Consider the following 19,147-nt stretch of genomic DNA (forward strand, 5'->3'; position numbering starts at 1 on the left):
TGCAAGACGAAGAGACTCGCGGAACGGATTAATTTCGTCTTGCGAGGCACCACTGTACTGGAGGATCTTATAAAGACAGGATGACGTCTGAAGCAGCACAGCCCTGGCCACTGTGAGAAGGTACTCAGGGCCTTGTCCAGGGAGAGGACCCGACACCTTAGTCTTACCCGAGAACAAAGACCTAGCAGAAAAACTTATGGCTTACATCTGTCCACAACATTGCAAGTGACAGAGGTGCAGCAATCCTAAAAGCAACTGAATACACCTGAAACCATGTTTATCTTCTTCCCTTAGATTTCTTATTAATTCGATAGAATCTCTTTTAAGCATCTGTCCAATACTCCTTTTTTATTTGAACCCCTGACCTCATACCAGTTTTTCAAATTTACACAACATCTCTGAATAAGTTTACAAAATGAGCAAAATGTAAAATGTACCCACTTCCTTTGAAATATTAATCTCCCACGTTTTCAGTGTCAAGGATTACCGCATATAAGCTATTTTGGGAAGAGAAACTTCTGCATTAGCAGTCATGTGAAACAAGTCACCATTAAATCACTGCACTAGTCTTTGAGTAAGAATGCCCTGTTGTATCATGTGAGCCAGCTGTCTCTCAAACACCAACACACCACAGCAAGAGTCTCTTTCACCGAACTTAAATAATTTACACTTCTTGAAAAAGTATCAGCTCAATCACAATGCAAGAATATTGCACTAGGTGCTGCCTTATTAACTTTAAGTTCAGAGCAGGTAACAAAAAAGCAAACCAGGGAAAATACATTTATGTTGAATAAAATATTTCCAGCCACAACTCTCAGCATAATTTCATCAGAAAATGAGACTGCTACCAGACATTTTGCATATTTATCTCGCTAAACCCAAAATCTTAAGATTTCTTTTTACAATGATTAAAGATGCAGGATTACTGGGATTAACAGTGGGCATATTTGTCACAGTAGTCCAGAGGAGAACCTCAGGCCTGGGACCAAAGGTGACTTCTCTTTCTGGCCCCCAAGGCATACACTACACCCTCCCCCAGCACAGCACTTCTTCTCAGGCTACTGGTTCTACTTTGCACCCCTCTTGAGTGTTTTTACCTGCCTGGAATGTGTCCCTGAACTGTGATAAAGCGTGTTCTCCTTCAGAGAGCACGTGTTGCAGTGGGGGCCTCCAGGACACTCCAAAATTGGAGGGCGGGCTAATTGATCGTTGGCCACTGATGCGATTGGGCTTCCCTTGTTGTTGAGGGCAGGTTCCCTGCTCCGCGTAACCCCCAAGTGTATTCCCCCATTCTGACTTTCGCATTGTGCGGAATGTCAGTCTGTCCCCCATGGTGGGGGCAGATAGTCGCAACCAATGCCTACACAACCACTCACCAATTTGTATTTTAATCAAGTTGTGGCCAAAATTATGCCAAAAATCTTAAACAAAAATTTCTGTGTGATGTGTGAGTTATTGGGGTGGACCTGGGGACCTCGACACGCAAATGTTGCTTGCTTGGATGGAAGGATGGTTGGGAGTGTGTGTACAAACTATTTTATGGTACAAATAATGTTGTTGTTGTTGTTGTTGTTTATATATCAGCTTTCATTTCAAGAAGAAATAGCAACATCTGCACACAGTAATATCAAATCTGATGCTTCAGTTCTGGGGAGTTGATACTTATTTCCAACTTAACAGCATAACCAGCAGCTAGTTTATCAGTATACAGTAAATACTCATTGGAAGTCTCATTTAACTGGATACTCTCTCAAGTGTGTCAAAAGCCTATCAATTACACACAATTTTACCTTGTGCCACCTTCAGATGCATGCAAGTCCACATAAATTATTGCAAGAATAGTCAAGTTCGCATAATACAAATGAAGACTTCCTAAACATATTAAGACAGTTTAGCAATAGTAAAAAAAAACACTTGTACACTTAACAGTATTAAAGAAAGGCACACCTGACTCCTATAAATAAATCTTCATGGCTGCATAGTCAACCCTAGTGGTCACTTAACTGAAAAAGGTGCCCCATTAATGAAACAAAATGCAGTCTTGATCAGCAGAGGATGTGTGCAGTTGACTAGTTGCACCCAGCATGCTCCAACATCACAACATCAACTGTTCCAGAGTGTGTACCTTTTATATCTCACCTGGCTGTGCTACTCAATCTTCTATAAAAGTTTATTGTAACAACAAAGGATCTCCTGGTGGCTTTTGATCCTCAACTGAACCCAAACCCAACCCATTGTAAGTGAAGCCATCCTAATTTTACCCCACCCCTCCTTTAAGGAGAGAAGAAACAAAATACCAATGTGGTCTGTTAATTAGGTTTCACGCTGCAGGTTGTGAATAAAAATGTGTGTCTTATAAATATTATGGATAGTTGCTACAGGAAAGCTGCAAAACGTTCAGGTACATATTGGGCCAGTTCAGATTTACCTTCACCAACAAGCTAAACCATAATTTAGTTTAGCATCTGAGAATAAGCACAGGGACCACTATCTCCTTTCCTCCCTTTAGAATATATTTATATATTAAATTCATACCCCGCCCTGCCTCTCAAAGGACCCCAGGCTAGCACCTCAATCCTAGTTAGGTCTTTCAGACATAACTGGGAACTAGCTAAGTGTGGTTTAATGCCAGTTTACTAACTAGGGTCTTAAACTATGGTTTGAGGTGTGTTTGATGTGTTGTGCATATAATCTAATCCCAGTTCATTTTAACACCAGCTTCTTAACAACATTTGTCTATGCAATAGTTATATGACATCATTCACAGTAGAATGATGATGGACCTGTATTTCCTGCTAGCATATTTTCTGATCCCCATGTAGCTATCCAAATAGCCAGAAAAACAATATGGAAGTGCTATACAGAATCTATTGGCTGTGCATAGCATAAAAAATGTCAGAGCAACCCCCTGCCCTAATATTTTATTAGCTTCTTATCAAACAAAGCATAAGTATCAGCACTCCACATTTCTATGCACACAGAGAATAAAGGAAGAACTCATGTGCAGACATGTCTAACTAATTCCTAAGTTACCATATTGTTCACATTAGTGGAAGCTGTAAAAGCAATAAGGGAAACAGGTCTGAACACCACAGGGCTTTTGTCAGCTTTCAGTATCTTGGCACTGCTTTGGGTCTTTTTATGTGCTACTAATGTCATGCTATTCCTGCCTTGATGTGCACCTTACTTGGCACCCATCCCTACTAGTTAAGTATACAGCTGTAACTCATTCTGATCTCCCTGGGAACTTAATCTTCAAAATTACTGAGCCGCAATGATGAAGGGTTCGGTTTAGTTAAACACCTGGACCACGGCTCCAACATAGTTAACAATGGCCCTCAATTCCATAGAGAGGGTATTTAGACAAATGGCACTAATAATAAGAATAACCCTACCTCCAATTATACAAACATAAAACTAACATGTTAAGGAGAAGACCAGGCTAACTCTTGTCAGAGCTCTTGTTTTCCATCTGCATGGAATTTTGTGATTTGGCTTTTCATAAAGTGAAACAGTCATTGCTGCAGTTCACCACTTGCAGCTTGAAACAGTTTTGCCATATGATTATCTGCTCATCTAGAAAGCTCCTGACTTGCACCAGTTTTTGACAGCCTGGTAATACTACCTTAGTACAATACCAAACACACAAAAACATTTGAACCCATTTACTCTTGCTGTTAAATTTCCACGACCTCCCATGGCTTTCAGTGTTGAAGGGGGTGGAATCCTTTCCTTATCCAAGATGCATAGGAAATCCTTTTTTACAATCTGATTTACTATAAACAATAACAAGAATCAGGGGTTCTAAAACAGGGATTAGAATGTCACCATAAAGGGGGAGGGGCGGGCGGAATCCAATACTAATTTGTATTTCCTGAGCTAGCTGTTGCTGAAAATAACATACAGGAAAAGGCTGTTGTCCACTTGTACAAAGAGGCCTTTCATCCATTCTGATTTTGTTAGACTTTCCGCTACTCTTTTAAGTTACAAGTGTCTTCTGTGATCGTGTCGTAGTACATTGCTCTTACAGGAAGATCATGGTTTTTTGGGGGGGGGGGTGTTTGGCAATCCTCCTCTCACTAAGCTGCTACTCAATCCAGGAGGGAAGCTGCCATTGGAACAGAATTATATAAAAGGATGTACTGCTTAAAAAGCAAACTAACTTATGGTTTAAGAAGAATGTTACTACTAATTATTAAAATAAAAGGGGTAGTGGTAATATTTTTTGTGTTATTTGCACAGCAAATTACTGGTGAAAGCTGTTGACTGATATTAAAATTTTGTGGTCCGATATCAAATGTGACAGGGTTCAAATGAATATCCTAGGACATGGGTCAGCAAACTAAGGCCTGGGGGCCGTATTCGGCCCAATTGCCTTCTGGATACGGCCCGCAGACACTCTGGGAATCGCCACGTGGATCGGCGTGGGGATTCTGATCATTCAGGCTGCGCCATTCCCCCCACACACCATGGCAACACCTCCTCCCTCCCTCCTCCTGGCTTCTCCCCGCCCTGTCTAGAGGAGGAAGGGGGCTGCGCTTTGTTGAGCCGTGGTTGGCTAAGCGCCATTTTAAGCAGCTCCTCTCTGGAGCCAGTCCTTTCACGCCGCTCATCATCCCTCTGCCACCGCCGCCAGCCCCTGTCGCTCACAAGGCACAGGTAAGCGGCCACCGGGGCTCGTCCGGTGCTGTGGAGAAGGGACGGGGAGAATCGGGGGGGGGGGTTCTCCAAAATATAGTCCAGCCCCCCACAAGGTCTGAGGGACAGTGGACCAGCCCCCTGCAGAAAAAGTTTGCTGACCCCTGTCCTAGGACTTATGAAAGGTTTATTCACACTGTACATTTTAATAATACTTCAGCTACTCTTTACTTCTAATAAAAAGTTTTACTCTGTTTGCTAAAGTTTATGGTGCTATTTTAAAACAAAATAAAACAGGCTGCTTATTCCTTACATGCACATTCTGGTGGGGCGATCTGGGCACTGGGGTGCAGATCTTCCTTCCTCTATGAGAAATGCATGAATTGGTAAAAGTATCCTGTGGAAATTACTCAAAACTTCATGTATATGCCTAACAGTCCCTGGGCTGTATATGGTACAAACAATTTAAGACATATATTGTATAGCTTTAAAAAAGGTTCCCTGTAGTCAATTTATGTCCAACTCTTCCATCGACATGCCTGTGCACACATACACCAGGTGTACATATCCAGCTGCAACAGGAGAAAAAGCACCTGGAGGCCTCTTCTGCACAGCAGGTAAGAGGGCAGGGATGAACAACATTACTATGTGGGGAATTACTGTTAAGGAACCCTATCTGCCTTTCCACCTGATCCAGCTAAAGATTTAAAGAACACTGATTAAAATGTTGCAGTAAGAGATGACAATTTCCTTGGAGAATCATTTCTCCAGTTTATGCATAAAAGACAGGCTTTGTCTTCTCAGTCACTCCTAATAATCGCACGGGGGAAATAACCAGAATTATTAGGGAGAATTAAAAGATTGCAAAACTGAGCTATAATGAAGAAGTAGGTTACAGACATTATTTGGTCACAGTCTCAAGAAGTCAGCATTAAATCAACATTAAGTGTCTAACCAGGGATGATCATGTATGGATGCAAAAATATGGAGTGATATGGCCAACGTAATTCATTAAATATGACTTCCCAGTCCTTGAGGATACAATCGGGAGTGTGTCAGATGGAATATATTATGACACACACAGGATTGCATTGTGAAAGTCTGCAGAAGGAGTTTAACCAACTGTTTGTGTAGATGGACACCAAAATGTATATGATTTGCTCCCAACTCCAGTATCCTACCTGCTAAACTCTGAACAACTCCTTGTTGCATCATACAGTTCTTGTACCTCATACACATCAGAATCGTGGTCTTCAGCACTGCTAGAATTGTGCCACTCAAAAGGCGGATTTTTATCAGTTGGCACAAAAGGTAAATTTTCATACTCTGGGATTTCTTCATAATGGCTCACATTTTCATATTCTGGTACATAGTCATGAGTAAGAGAATCCACATGTCCTTGCGATAGGAAACTCTGTTCATCCAAGGACTGTGATCTCTGGCTATTTGTTGATTCATCCTGACCCCTGGACCTCTGCTTTCCCTTTTGTGAGGATAGGCTGCCCATTTCTGCAGAATGTGCCTTTGAGGGTTTAGTTTTCCTTCCATTTGTTGCACTAGCTGCATTCCGAGTTTTGCCACGCGCTTCATCACTGGAAAAAGTAACAGTGCCGTTATCCGCCGACTGGCTACCCTTGGTCAAAAATTTCTGGAAGTCACTTTTCATTAAGCAAACAGACAGCTTCATATTTAGAAGTTTCTTTAGTGAATATTTCTTTTGAGGCTCTTTTGGGGGCTCTTTTGGGTGTATTCTGTCCATATCTACAGAAGACAAGGATTTGGCTCGAGGTTTTGTCACAGCACTTGCAAGCTGAGTGTTTTTTGCATTCTTGGTGTTTTTTAAGGCTTCCGGATTGCCAGAAAATGGAAGAATGGGATGAGGTAATTTCCAAACAGGTCTCTCCAAAGACAACTTTGGAGCATCACAGGATTGCAAAGTACTTTGTTCTTTGGCTGACAAATGCCTTATACGAGGTCGCTCCAAGGGAGGATCTAAATCTCTCTGCTCACTAGTAATGTAGGCACTTTTCTCTATCAGTTCCTCTGATGCGGCTTTTTTCAATAGTCCGGCTGCAGGGATGCTGTGCCTTTGAGGCTTCTTAGGAACAACTCTTGGTGAACTTTCATCTTTATCTTCAGCACCTTTATGTTCCTTCTCTTGTGCAAAATCATCTAGGCTTTCAAAGGCAGGCAAATGCTGGTTGCACGATAATTTCACTTGCTTAGGCAAACTCATGGAAAGATTACTACACCTTATAAATCCAGGTTTTTTGTCGTTAGCAGCCAACATGCAGTTCTGTTCCATTATATTGTCAGCAAGATTTACTGAGTTAAGGTCTAAAGATTGCTCAGTATTTCCTACTAGGTGAGGGCTTTCAGGCAAGACCTTTTGCTGGATCATTTCTTCAGATTCAGCAGATTCTGCCTCCGGAATCATTTCCCCAGCAACACATGAAGGACTCTCTGATTTATCAAGTGCATGTGTAAGTTCTCGGTTGTTATAGGAAACACTTTGAAAAAGAACATTAATTTTTGTGGTTTTTCTAACAGCACGCTCAGAAAGCCCAGCAGAACTGCAGTCTGAAGGAAGTAGTTCTTTTGTTCCTTCTCCTGAGATATCTATGCCATCTTGCCGGATTAGACATGGAGCAGCACGTAGTTTCCTTGGTTTTGGAACTGGGGCAGATTTAGGGGATGGTGCAGAGCCTACTCTTAATGAAGATAAAGATTCATCAGTCCCTTTTGTGGAGATGCCTGTGTGCAAATCACTAGTATCAACTTTTTCCAAAGGTGCTGTATTAAGCGAGCAACAGGAACTGTTGATATTTTCAGTCAAAAGAGGATTTCCTGACATTTCAGACTTGATACCAGGTATCTCTGCATGGTTGCTTGAATTGCCCATCATTTCCTCAAAACTGGATGATGGCGAAACCAGGTCTGTAAACTCAATTTTAATGTCCTTTTTAGAACTACTCATGTTATCTTTTTCAAATTTGTTCAAAGGTGTTTGCTTCAAACAGCTGTTATTGGGGCATACACTTTGTGTTAGTACATCTTTGAGCTTTTCATCTAAAAAATTAGCCTTTAAAATTACCCTATTTTTATGTATGCTTTTACCATTATGGCTATCAAGTATTGTTCGAGATTTCAGAGATGATGATGGTTGTTCAGCTCTATCAATGTTCTCTAAGTTTTCCAGCTGTTCAAAAATGGTTGGATTTTTGCAAGTATTCTCCCCATTCCCAAATTTATGCATGCATTCAAAACTGCATGAACACACAGATATAATATAAGCAGTATTTTCTCTTGGGGCTCCATTTTTGTAATTCAAATGAACCAAGTACTCAGAAGAGTCTATTTTGCATTCTTCTAAACTCTTGGAATTTTTCCTTAAAGGTGATGGCACAGTTTTAATCTCAGGAACAGGCGAACAATTGAGAACCTTTGGTTTTGGTGCTATTGCTGGTTTCGTTTTCTTTGTGGGTTGTAAAACATCTGCAAGGACAACATCTGGTTTAGGTGCCACAGGAGGTGGCACTACTTTATGTCCCACCACAAATTTTGGTTTCGGGGCCACTGGTGGCTTCTTAATTTCTAGAAGGGGAGAAGAAAGAAGAGAAATATTAGGTTGGTCTAATTGATTCTAATTAACAATACGGATCAAATAAATATAGGATGAAACTTTAAAAAGCCAACTGTACTACTGCTATTTGGGGTCATGAAGAGTCGGACATGACTAAATAACTAAACAACAACAAATAAGCATTGACCACAGTTTGTAATATGCATTCTGGTTCAAGAGATGAGCATGAGACAGCTTGAAGAATTTGATTCATCTGATTGTTCATAATCAACAAATTATATAGAAGTGGGAAGGCAGACTGTGGTTACCATGTCCTTTAAATGCTTTCCATACTAGCCATGAAAGAATGGCAACAAATGCTAACAATGATAATTTATACCAAGTATTAGATATAAAATATAAGTTGCAGAAAACATTTTTTAAAATAATAATCTTATATCACATTACAATCACACTTTGTAGTTTGACTGCACCTCTTTCTACTCACTTCTCCCCAAAATGCTTAAGTAAACTTTGCAATTCCACAAAACTATAGCTACTAACCAATAAACATTTTCATGTATCTGCTATTCTACACGTAAGTATATTAGTCATCTGTATCCTAAATGAAAGAAAAACTATCAGAACATCCAGATGCCATCATTAGTCAGCACATCTGGTTCCTCCTTTTCTGCCTCTGGACAGTATGCCATCATATGTAGCAGGAAGTGAGGAGCCTGCAGCCAGACAAGGCCAAGATAATCTAATGAAAATCAATAAATCAATTTAAATTTTCCTACCTGGCATCTTAACAGATTTTTTTGCTAGCTCTGGGCGACCAAGCCAATTACAAGGCTGTCATAAATTACCATGTGCAACTTGAATAGTGTGTAGCTCACCAGACGAGAACATCCAGTTGGGACTGTGGATAAGCAGGTTCAAATCTCATTCAGTGACAGTTTCACAAGTGATCTCAGGCCAGCCATACTCCATGGGTCAAGGAAATCTTACTCCCTGGCACAACTACATCCAGTGGTCATGTGCCCACCCCATCACCCATGTGTTCAGCATGTGTGTGTGATGGGACTTCATGTGCAATGTGATGGCTGTAAAGTTCTCCATGCAAGGTATTATATTTTTGGAAGTTTTGTGGTATTTTGTTAAAAAAATATTGGAATCTGCCCTGAATACTCTGACAGTAGGGAGGGGTGTCTTAAAGCAGGTGGTCTCCAAAGCAAAAGCAAAAAGCTTCAACCACTTACTTTCTCAGCAGCAACTGCAAGCACTGCTGTTTCATTAATGAAATATTCATTTATAGCAGATGACGACAAAATACAAATAGACTAAAATCTTTTATCTCATTTCTAATTAACATTCTGAGTTCAAGGATCTAAGCAACTAACCCTGCCATATATTTTATCTTTAATTAATGGATTTGCGGTTTCATATTCACTGTGATAAACTTATCTGTAGGCGCTGCATAAACTATAAGTCCCATACCATTTAATCCAGCTATTTATTACAAACTATTCTTACATGCCTTTTGGGGGGAAACAATCTACAGCTTTACCCACTGTAAGAGGAAGACTTTGTGTGTACCCTTCCACTTGCAACACTTAGGCCAACTTAGAATCACTTTAATATGTTTTCAATCATTTCTAAGAGGTTATGAGTCCTCCAACCCCCACACTTTCATCCCACAAATTTTAACAGTTACCTTCTCTCTATTAATTGTAGAAGTTACTAAGTTTCCTCCTTTGGCATGCGAGAAATTCATCATGACCTCTACGATGAAGTACTTTTTATGACGAATGTCTCCTTTGCAGTTTATGGAATTACATCTCTAAAATATTTCTATTCACCTGCTCCATGTCAAAGTCATCCACAACTCATCTGTTAATTTTAAGCTTATCACCAATCACCAACTACCACCCTGAACTTAGAATGTATTTTTAACATCAGCAGGCTCTTTCAGCTAACTTGCCAACTTCATGCTCGGTGATTTCCGTAATGTACGGGGCAAACAAGTGCAGACATGGTGATCCCTCATCCATCTCTTGAAAGAACATTCATCTTCCAGTCCTACTATTTTTCAGTCATAAAACAGCTACATAAATTGCACAGCCTACGGCAGTCTGGAAAACAATTCATATAAAAGACACTATAAACCTATGTCCTTCTTCAGACAACTTTCCAATTGTCCTACAGATTTTCAGACCCCACTCCTGAACAGCGGAGGAGCATATGCCTGAGCTGCACAGGACGGGCACACTCCCAAGGGGTATGGGGTGCGGAGGTTGCCCTCCCAAGCATGGGGTAGCCGCTCGGGTGCACGGAGCAGCGCACACACCCTGCAACTGGGTGCAGAGTGACTTGCTGATGGCGGACATTCGGTGCGCCACCCGCCTGTGAGTCCCAAGCCTCCCCCGAGCTGTCAAAACAAAGGGGGAAGGGGGGAATGCAACCGGCAAAGCAGCGCAGCTCCCCCCTTCCCCGACAGCTCGGGTTAGGCTTGGGAATCGCAGGCAGGTGGCGTGCCAAATGCCACCCCTCCTCAGCAAAGACACCCAGGGCGGTCCACCTCCACCGCACCCCCCTTCCTCTGTCCCTGCTCCTGAACAGCTTTGAGGTGGTGGGTGGGAACAGAAGCAGACAAGGAACAATATGAAGGTGTGTGTAGCTTGCAAGAACATGTTTCTCAATGCTCAGGGCAGAAGAGGAAGCTCAGCTCAGAAACTTCTACACCCAGGAACTTCCTGGACTTGTTGCCTTGTAGTTCCTTCCTTCAACCCGAACCAAGTGATGGCACATGAGCACACTAGTTCAAGAAAGACTACAGATTCAAATCCTAATTGTGTCTTTCCCTTTATGGCTGTACATAAAAGCGAAGCCCTCTCACTAAGATAATTACACATTGTGCTAATACAGATAACATCTTCTCAATTCAGTATAGAAATCTACTTGTGCATATAGTGTTGAACTTCAGTGGCCACCATATATCAATGTACCATTGGTTCATCATAATGTATCTATTAATTTATGGTCTTTAAAACTTAATGCCTACAATCTCTTCTACCTATTCTAAAACAACTATGTTTTTTACCAATCCAAAGACTAAAAAAAAAAACCCTACACCAAAAGCTTTCATCCTCAAGTTGTCTCCTTGTAGCACTCTGGACAGATATTAATTTCTCAAGCATTATCCTCAAACAAAAGTTCAATTCGTGGCTATCAGCAACCAAGCATCTCCCCATCTTGGTTTCCTAGCAATTAAATGGAATAGTCATCTATGATATCACAGAACATCACCTTTTCATAGAAAACCCCTTCATAATTTTTCAGCAGCCTCAGACGTTAATCAACAACCCGTCTCAGACAATTCAATTTAACTCAGGTTGAAACTTGCCTTTTCCTTTATTTATATCATGAGGTACACTTCCCACACATGTCAAGCATGAATCATACTCAGCTGGGTTTAATAGGCACAGCCCATCTGCTCACCAAGGCGCTCCAGACTCCTTTAAACAGGATACTCAAACTCTCTTCCAGTCGCTCCTCACAAATGCAGAATCATCCATAAGTTTTCTGAATAAGAGCAGCTCTTCGTGGACACAAAGAGGAACTTCATGAATGCCTGTCTCAATGGCCTTCTGCCATGCCCTGAACCTCTGCACTTCTCAGACCAACTATATGTCTTTTTTTTTGTTATGCAATGCCAAACAGATATTCTGTCTCCTTTCCCTCTCATCATTGACTTTTCTCTTACTTAAACTCATATTTTTTTTAAATTCCCTCATTATAAAGGTTATCATTTTGAATCTAAAGAGCACCAGGCAATGTGTAAAAGTGAATACAGCATTTCCACCTTCTCAGTCTTACACTGCAAACCTTTTCTCCCTATTCTGTTTGCTCAGTGCCTGTGATTTTTCCCTCCTTTCAGGTGCACGAGTGCTCAACAGAAACACAAAAGGAAATGACTCACAACATCCCGGAAGATAGGAAGCAATCTTTCAAAACATGGGATTGGGGAAGATATATTTTCTAAAACTGTGATGGTAACTGACATAAATGCATCCCAAGTCCAAAAGGAAAACATTAATTTAAACCCTTAACTTGCTTAACGCCATGATGAAGGAAAACAGGAAAATTGTGAATAGCTTTAAAACGAATACAGAAGAGATGAACAAACAACTTCCTTAATCCGGATGGTGCAGCTGTACCTGAATAAATAGTGGAATTTTTAAAGGATCAAAAGGACACCTTACCCTGCTAATCTAATTTTTTAGCCTTTCAAATAAAAACACTGAAAGAGAGTAATGTTCATCTAGTTGTCTTCCTATTTGTTGCGTATTGCCCTCATCTGTTGTACTAGAAGAGTTCCTGGTTTTCGAAAACAGAATAAAAACTGCAGTTTAGTGCATTCAGATTAAGAGCTCAAAATTAGGACTTTGTTTTGCAACTGCATCACCACAACTATATTTCTTCCAAGGCATAGTCTCCAACTTCCAGCCTGATCATAAAGATGTTTACTTGGTGGTCTCTTCAATTTAGTACAATAGATGTACAGTCAAATCCTATGCATGTTTACATAGAAGAGAGGACATTAAGTTCAGTAGACGTCACTTGCAAATGTGCCTAAGGCTGCAATCCTATGCGCACATACTTGAGAGCAAGTCCCTTGAGTTTAGTGGGAGTTAATTTCAAGAAAACACACACAAGATCAGAGATCGTTGTAGCTTTTAAAATGACATCACCACATTTTATGGACCTGCACCTGAACATTTACGCTCGCATAACATAAGGCCACATGAGCATATATTTCACAGCAAAAATGCATATTAATCTGATATTTGCTGAATATGCTTGCGGGGGGGGGGGGGTGTGCATCCTCCTCCTGATACATTTTTGTCAACCAAAGAAACAAACAAGCCTTCCAACATTTTTTCATCATAGTGCTCATCCCAAGTCCCTAAATCACTACATCTGGCAAATTAATTGAGCAAGCACAAAGCCCAATTTCTAGACTTCCTATGTCAGCAATCAGATATGCAGGGACAGTAGCTACACCGCCACACTGTTACAAAATGAGGTATTAAGATGTTCAACTGGTTCTGCTGCAAAGCTGACATAGTGGGAGGAAGCCCTGTCAACATTCGATATTCTACCTTCTCCAACCCTAAACCATCCTAACTCAAGTTTATAAATAGGATTATATTAATTCATACCTTGACTTTAACCTTCACTAAAGGCTATAGGGACGCGGGTGGCGCTGTGGGTAAAAGCCTCGGCGCCTAGGGCTTGCCGATCGAAAGGTCGGCGGTTCGAATCCCCACGGCGGGGTGCGCTCCCGCTGCTCGGTCCCAGCGCCTGCCAACCTAGCAGTTCGAAAGCACCCCCGGGTGCAAGTAGATAAATAGGGACCGCTTACTAGCGGGAAGGTAAACGGCGTTTCCGTGTGCGGCTCTGGCTTGCCAGAGCAGCGATGTCACGCTGGCCACGTGACCCGGAAGTGTCTCCGGACAGCGCTGGCCCCCGGCCTCTTGAGTGAGATGGGCGCACAACCCTAGAGTCTGTCAAGACTGGCCCGTACGGGCAGGGGTACCTTTACCTTTACCTTTAAAGGCTATACAGTGGTACCTCGGGTTACATACGCTTCAGGTTACAGACTCCGCTAACCCAGAAATAGTACCTCAGGTTAAGAACTTTGCTTCAGGATGAGAACAGAAATTGTGCTCTGGCGGCGCGGCAGGAGCAGGAGTCCCCATTAGCTAAAGTGGTGCTTCAGATTAAGAACAGTTTCAGGTTAAGTACGGACCTCCGGAACGAATTAAGTACTTAACCCGAGGTACCACTGTATACCTAAACAAATATTCAGTCATGTAGCCAAATTTAGCTTCTATGTAACCACGTCCACTACACACTCTAGGACTCTTGACATATCAAGTGGGGAAAATGCAGGAGATGAAAGCCTACTGAGTGTTTGCCAGTAATGTGCATGTTAGTTATGAGATCTATTTTATGACCTTCTTCAAGATTTAAATCCTCTCATTCAAGAGCAGACATACTTACCAGAGTGGTCTAGCTGCTAGGAAAACTCCACTGGCTCATTCAGACTACTCCACTGTTAAAGCTACTCTTTGCCACCCCCAAAATGCAAACAAATCCAGTTGCAAGGGAAAAACCTTGTTTGAGCATCTCCCCAAACCAACCATCACAAATCCTGGAAAATGCATTGTTAAACTAAACCCAAAGCTAACAATAGTCCACATCATTCTAACACTGCTCTGAAAAGAAACTGGCAACTCAGAATTATCCAAGTCTTAGGTACCTACAGAGTTAACATGCACATGCAAGGATTAGCTGGCTTTTTTACACTGTGGAACCCTTTTAACCTTCTCTCAAGCATCACCAAAGCTTCTGTCTCTGATTCAATAGACAGGCCTTAGAAGGTTTCAAAAACATTTCCCACAGATCAATGGAAACATAACACTGCTGATCAATTCATTTTAATTTTAAGGAGCAGGCCCTGGCTTCACATGTTCCTCCTCTTGCTATGCCAGTTGCTCATGGTGCAATGTTACATTTAGTTAGCTGTAACCCAGTTTAGCCCTGCAAACCCTGATAAACATTCGTCTGTGCAGATGCAACAGCCGCACCATGGTTACAAGTGTAGGGGGAATGAAAGGGGTGGGGTGGGCAGTTAATGTAGGTGAGGGATGGAGAGCCCATTCCCATCTCTTTGTGGTTAAGATATCACCAGCATTTCTGTGCTAGGTTACTGAGATGTTTTTACCTGCTTTGTAACACTACCAGAAAACGTGGAGCGCAATACATTTTGCTGCTTATTTCACAACCCACTTCACTAAGTGCCATTTTGTAATCGGGTAACACTGTTGTCCTTTATTCCCAAATTGTTTCTGGTAATAGGAAACTCCCTTCAATTCAATTTGGAACCTGTTGGCATTTACAATATTTATTGGAGAACTATTGGGAAAACCTCAGTTTCCACACAAATTCCCTCCCAACTGGTAACAATGGCACATGTGCACGAATGCCTCTTGTCGTATTGCTTGATTTTAAAGGGCCTCTAAAAATGTTCTCACTTTTGCCTAGTTGCTTGCCACTAAGCACAGGTTAGGAAGAACTTTTGAAATACCACCAAAGTCTGCACATGTGCCAAATTTCATTTTACATTCTAAAATGTAAAACGCCAGATCCATTATAAATCCAAGCATTGCAAGCGGAACAATTTTTTCTTCTGAACCAGATAGTTACAAACTTTGGCTGCATCACAATTACAAAAACAAAAACCTGTGGATATTCCCATCAATGCAGGCATTTCCATTTGAGCAGCAGGACTTTTGCCCCCTTCTGCCTCCTGTGCATACCCTGTGTCCTCCCCAAATCTGGCTTCAGAGAGTTGGAGGGATCTGCCAAACAGATTTCTGGGGCATGCACTGAGAGGTGGGTGACATTCCATTGCACAAGCAGAAATCCTTGTGCTGCAGAACATTCACAGAGTGCTATGTTGGATGTAACCCTAAGGGTTCAAATACTGAAACATTTATTGATTCAACTGTCTGTCTAATTATTTAATACTTAAAAGTAAATACTATTTGCTTCCAGGAACCTTTTTATCTTGATTAGTCACCTTCCCCCTACCATTTTCTAATTATTAACTTAATTTTAGCACTAGGAATACACCTCCAAGATTATGAGCCATTTTGATCTTGGAATGAGATCTAATTGAGAAGACAGTGCAATTAGCAAAGTATGAACAAAAAAATATGGTGGGTGTCCTAAAGTAACTGCTAAACAACAGAAAATTATCCAAGTCAGTTACATGTGCACTATTACAGCTTTGGTAACATAAACAATATATTGCCAAATAATTAAAATGCAAACATTAAAATAATTCTGCTCTCAATGATGTGCCAATTAATAAAATTGCAAAGACAGCTAGGTAGTGCAGAGACTTAATGGGTTTAAGGCATTACTCCAAAATGCTTCCACAGACATCTGAGGAGCAACCATGGGACAAGCTGAAATATGTCTACATTTGACCATAGACCGCAATCAGTAATGGAATCCTTCCCATTAAGGAAACATTGTAAGTATCCATTATGCCTTATATCTGTTTTTTGATACTTCCTTTAAGGAGCTGATAAGGATGATTTATCTGCCGCTTTCCATTCAATGAAGAGTGTTCTTATTTATGCTGCTCATGGAGGCATAAAGCAGCTATTAACCTAGAGAATGGGCAAACAAAAACATGGATAATGTACCTCTGTTTCACAAACGCTCACCCTTCCCTGAAAAATACCCAGAAATACAATAACTTCTCATTTAAAGGTGAAAAAAGGTTAGGGTATGCCTTCCATGATGTTGATCAGTTCAAATAAAAGCCTAATTAATGCCTTCCATGATGTTGATCAGTTCAAATAAAAGCCTAATTAATGCCTTCCATGATTAACATATGTGACTAAACTTGTATGATCTTGATTAAGATGGGAGTATACTCTTGGAAAGGAAATAAGTATTAGTGGAATTAGCATTAATAATTCTGGTAATGCCACATAAACAAAATAATGCTCTTATAAATATTGACTGCTATAGTAAAACATGTGTATTTAAGATTGATTTTTACACAAGAGGACAATTCTCCAAACTAAGACTCAAGCTTAGAATTCTACTTTCCTACAGCTCACTCTACCCCTGAAACACAAGAATTTTGCTGTGTGTAAGAAAACCCCAATGACAGTCTACAAAGTCCAGACCTCACCCAGATAATAAAACTGTGTGTCACGAAAAGGGCAACAGATAAGAATACCTAGTCATGTGTTCATGTGTGCTCCACTGCTGTAGAGACCTAGTAGCAAGCCATTATAGGTCAATGAAAATTCAGCACTGGATCTGAAGAACGATTCACAAACGAAACACCAGTACACCTTGGTCACTTTCCATGTCATCCAGAGTATCATGGCTGCGGCAAGCTCTGCAGTTGTTTCCATGTCATTCCTGGAGTTTATCCGTTGCTTTTGTAGGTTGGATGAACTTAATACACACCACAAACACTCTAGCACCTGGGCAGAAGATATAAATGCTCCCAGGTTGGTGTAGGACACTCTTCCCCAAGCCTTTCAGAAATTATGGACTGTAGTTTCCATTATCCCCAATAATGACCATGGTCACCATTGGCCATGCTCGTTGGGGCTGATGGGAGTTGGGAGTTCAACAACATCTGGAGGCACCAGTCTGGGGGAAGCTGGTGTAGGAGCAGCCATGAAGGCTATAGTAACCATGCTATTGTGGAGAGGTAGCTGTCTGCTATAGCAGAAACAGAGCCTTCTGGCATATTAAAGATGAACAAATATATTATGGATTAATTTTACACATTTACAATGATTTCTATAAAGTGAGAACAAAGAGTGTCTAGATCTGAACAGCTGACCTCAAGCTCCATTGCTTGGCTATGTAACAAAGAAACCATACACAGCCTATTTAGCTACAGCTTACTTCCAGGCAAACATATTTATGATAAGGATACAAATTACTGGTAATTTTGCCAAGTGCCACACAAAACTTGACTAAACAAGGTTATCAATGAAGTTATCAGGATGAGAATGTTTCCTGCGCACACATGGCTTCTCAGACACAAGCTCTATTGAGGCCAATTAGATTTATTTCCAAGTAAGCCTATATATGATTATATAGTAAGCCTATATATGATTACACTTGAAGACTGCAATTCTATACACAATTAACTGAGAGCAATCATGCACTCCAAAACCCAGGTGCAATCCTACCCCCACCCCTACTGGGAGCGGTTAGGATGTGGTGAATCTTAAGTAAATTATTTATCTAGGAGTTATCTACTCCAGGCCTGCTTACTGCCGGTGCAAGTTAAGACAGCCCAAGTTACACTAAGAAAAAGGGGTGTGTCAAGAGTAGGGAATGGGTGGAGTAAGGGAGAAACAGATACATTGCATATTTACCAGCTCCATCCACAGGTACCTTACACTACCAAAACTGCAGATGTTAGTATAGTTACAACTAGGTAGTCGTGTTGGTCTGCCGTAGTTGAAACTAAATAGAAGTGTGCATGAGCACGAAAGCTCATACCAATAACAAACTTAGTTGGTCTCTAAGGTGCTACTGGAAGGATGTTAGTATACTCACCCCAAAAGGAATGAATACAAGGGCAGACAGTGAAGGTTTACACTGCTTCCTGACCCCACCCAGACCAGAGAGTTAGGATGCAGCCATGGGTGTAGCCAGGATTTTGGGGGAGGAGCAGACCTTTCTGTTAGGGGGGGCAGAACCTCAGATAGTTATGCATTTTTTATTGATTTAGGGGGGGTAGCTGCCCCTCTCTGCCCCCCACCTTGGCTAGGCCCATGGATACAGATTAACTTTCACAGGAAATACACTGGTGTATCTGCCTAGTAAGAATTGTTCTACAAGCCCCATTAAATACAATGGAATTTAATTTTGAGCAGATATTCATAGGATTCCGTTATGGTTAAGAAGCATCCTCATGCACCAGCACAAAAATTCCAATTGCCTGTTTCCACAGATGCATGCACACAAACGAATTAAACCATTTTAAAACACAGTACCAATGCCTGCAAACCATTCAGACATGAGCTCCCCACAGTTTTATAATTTTAAACAAAGCTGACTTTGTTTTCCTTAATTGGGGTCATGGCATAAAATAAAATATGCCTTTGTTTTCTGAATCATCAAGGGGTAGCTAGGGTCAACTTTTTTGTTCACCACAGCAAAAACTGAAAGAAAGTTTACTAAAAGACTATCTTCTTAGGACTATTTGTTTATAAAGTGGGAGCTCTAGGCCTGAAGCCATACAGATCGCTTCTCCACAATGTTAGTAACTGAATCAATTTAAAAACACAAGACGACACAGAGTATCAGAAATGCACTCAACAA

At 41.1% G+C, this 19,147-nt stretch overlaps 1 protein-coding gene across 1 annotated transcript in view; it reads right to left on the reverse strand.

Moving 5' to 3' along the window:
- FGD6 (FYVE, RhoGEF and PH domain containing 6) overlaps nt 1-19,147 on the reverse strand; it is a 52,837-nt gene that overhangs the window by 32,408 nt on the left and 1,282 nt on the right. The window contains exon 2 of the mRNA XM_028747559.2: nt 5,820-8,232. Within this exon, the coding sequence (XP_028603392.2) occupies nt 5,820-8,232 (2,413 nt within the window). The remainder of the gene's footprint in view (nt 1-5,819; nt 8,233-19,147) is intronic.

The sequence above is a fragment of the Podarcis muralis genome, chromosome 10, assembly GCF_964188315.1.
Source record: "Podarcis muralis chromosome 10, rPodMur119.hap1.1, whole genome shotgun sequence".
Taxonomy (NCBI): Eukaryota; Metazoa; Chordata; class Lepidosauria; order Squamata; family Lacertidae; genus Podarcis; species Podarcis muralis.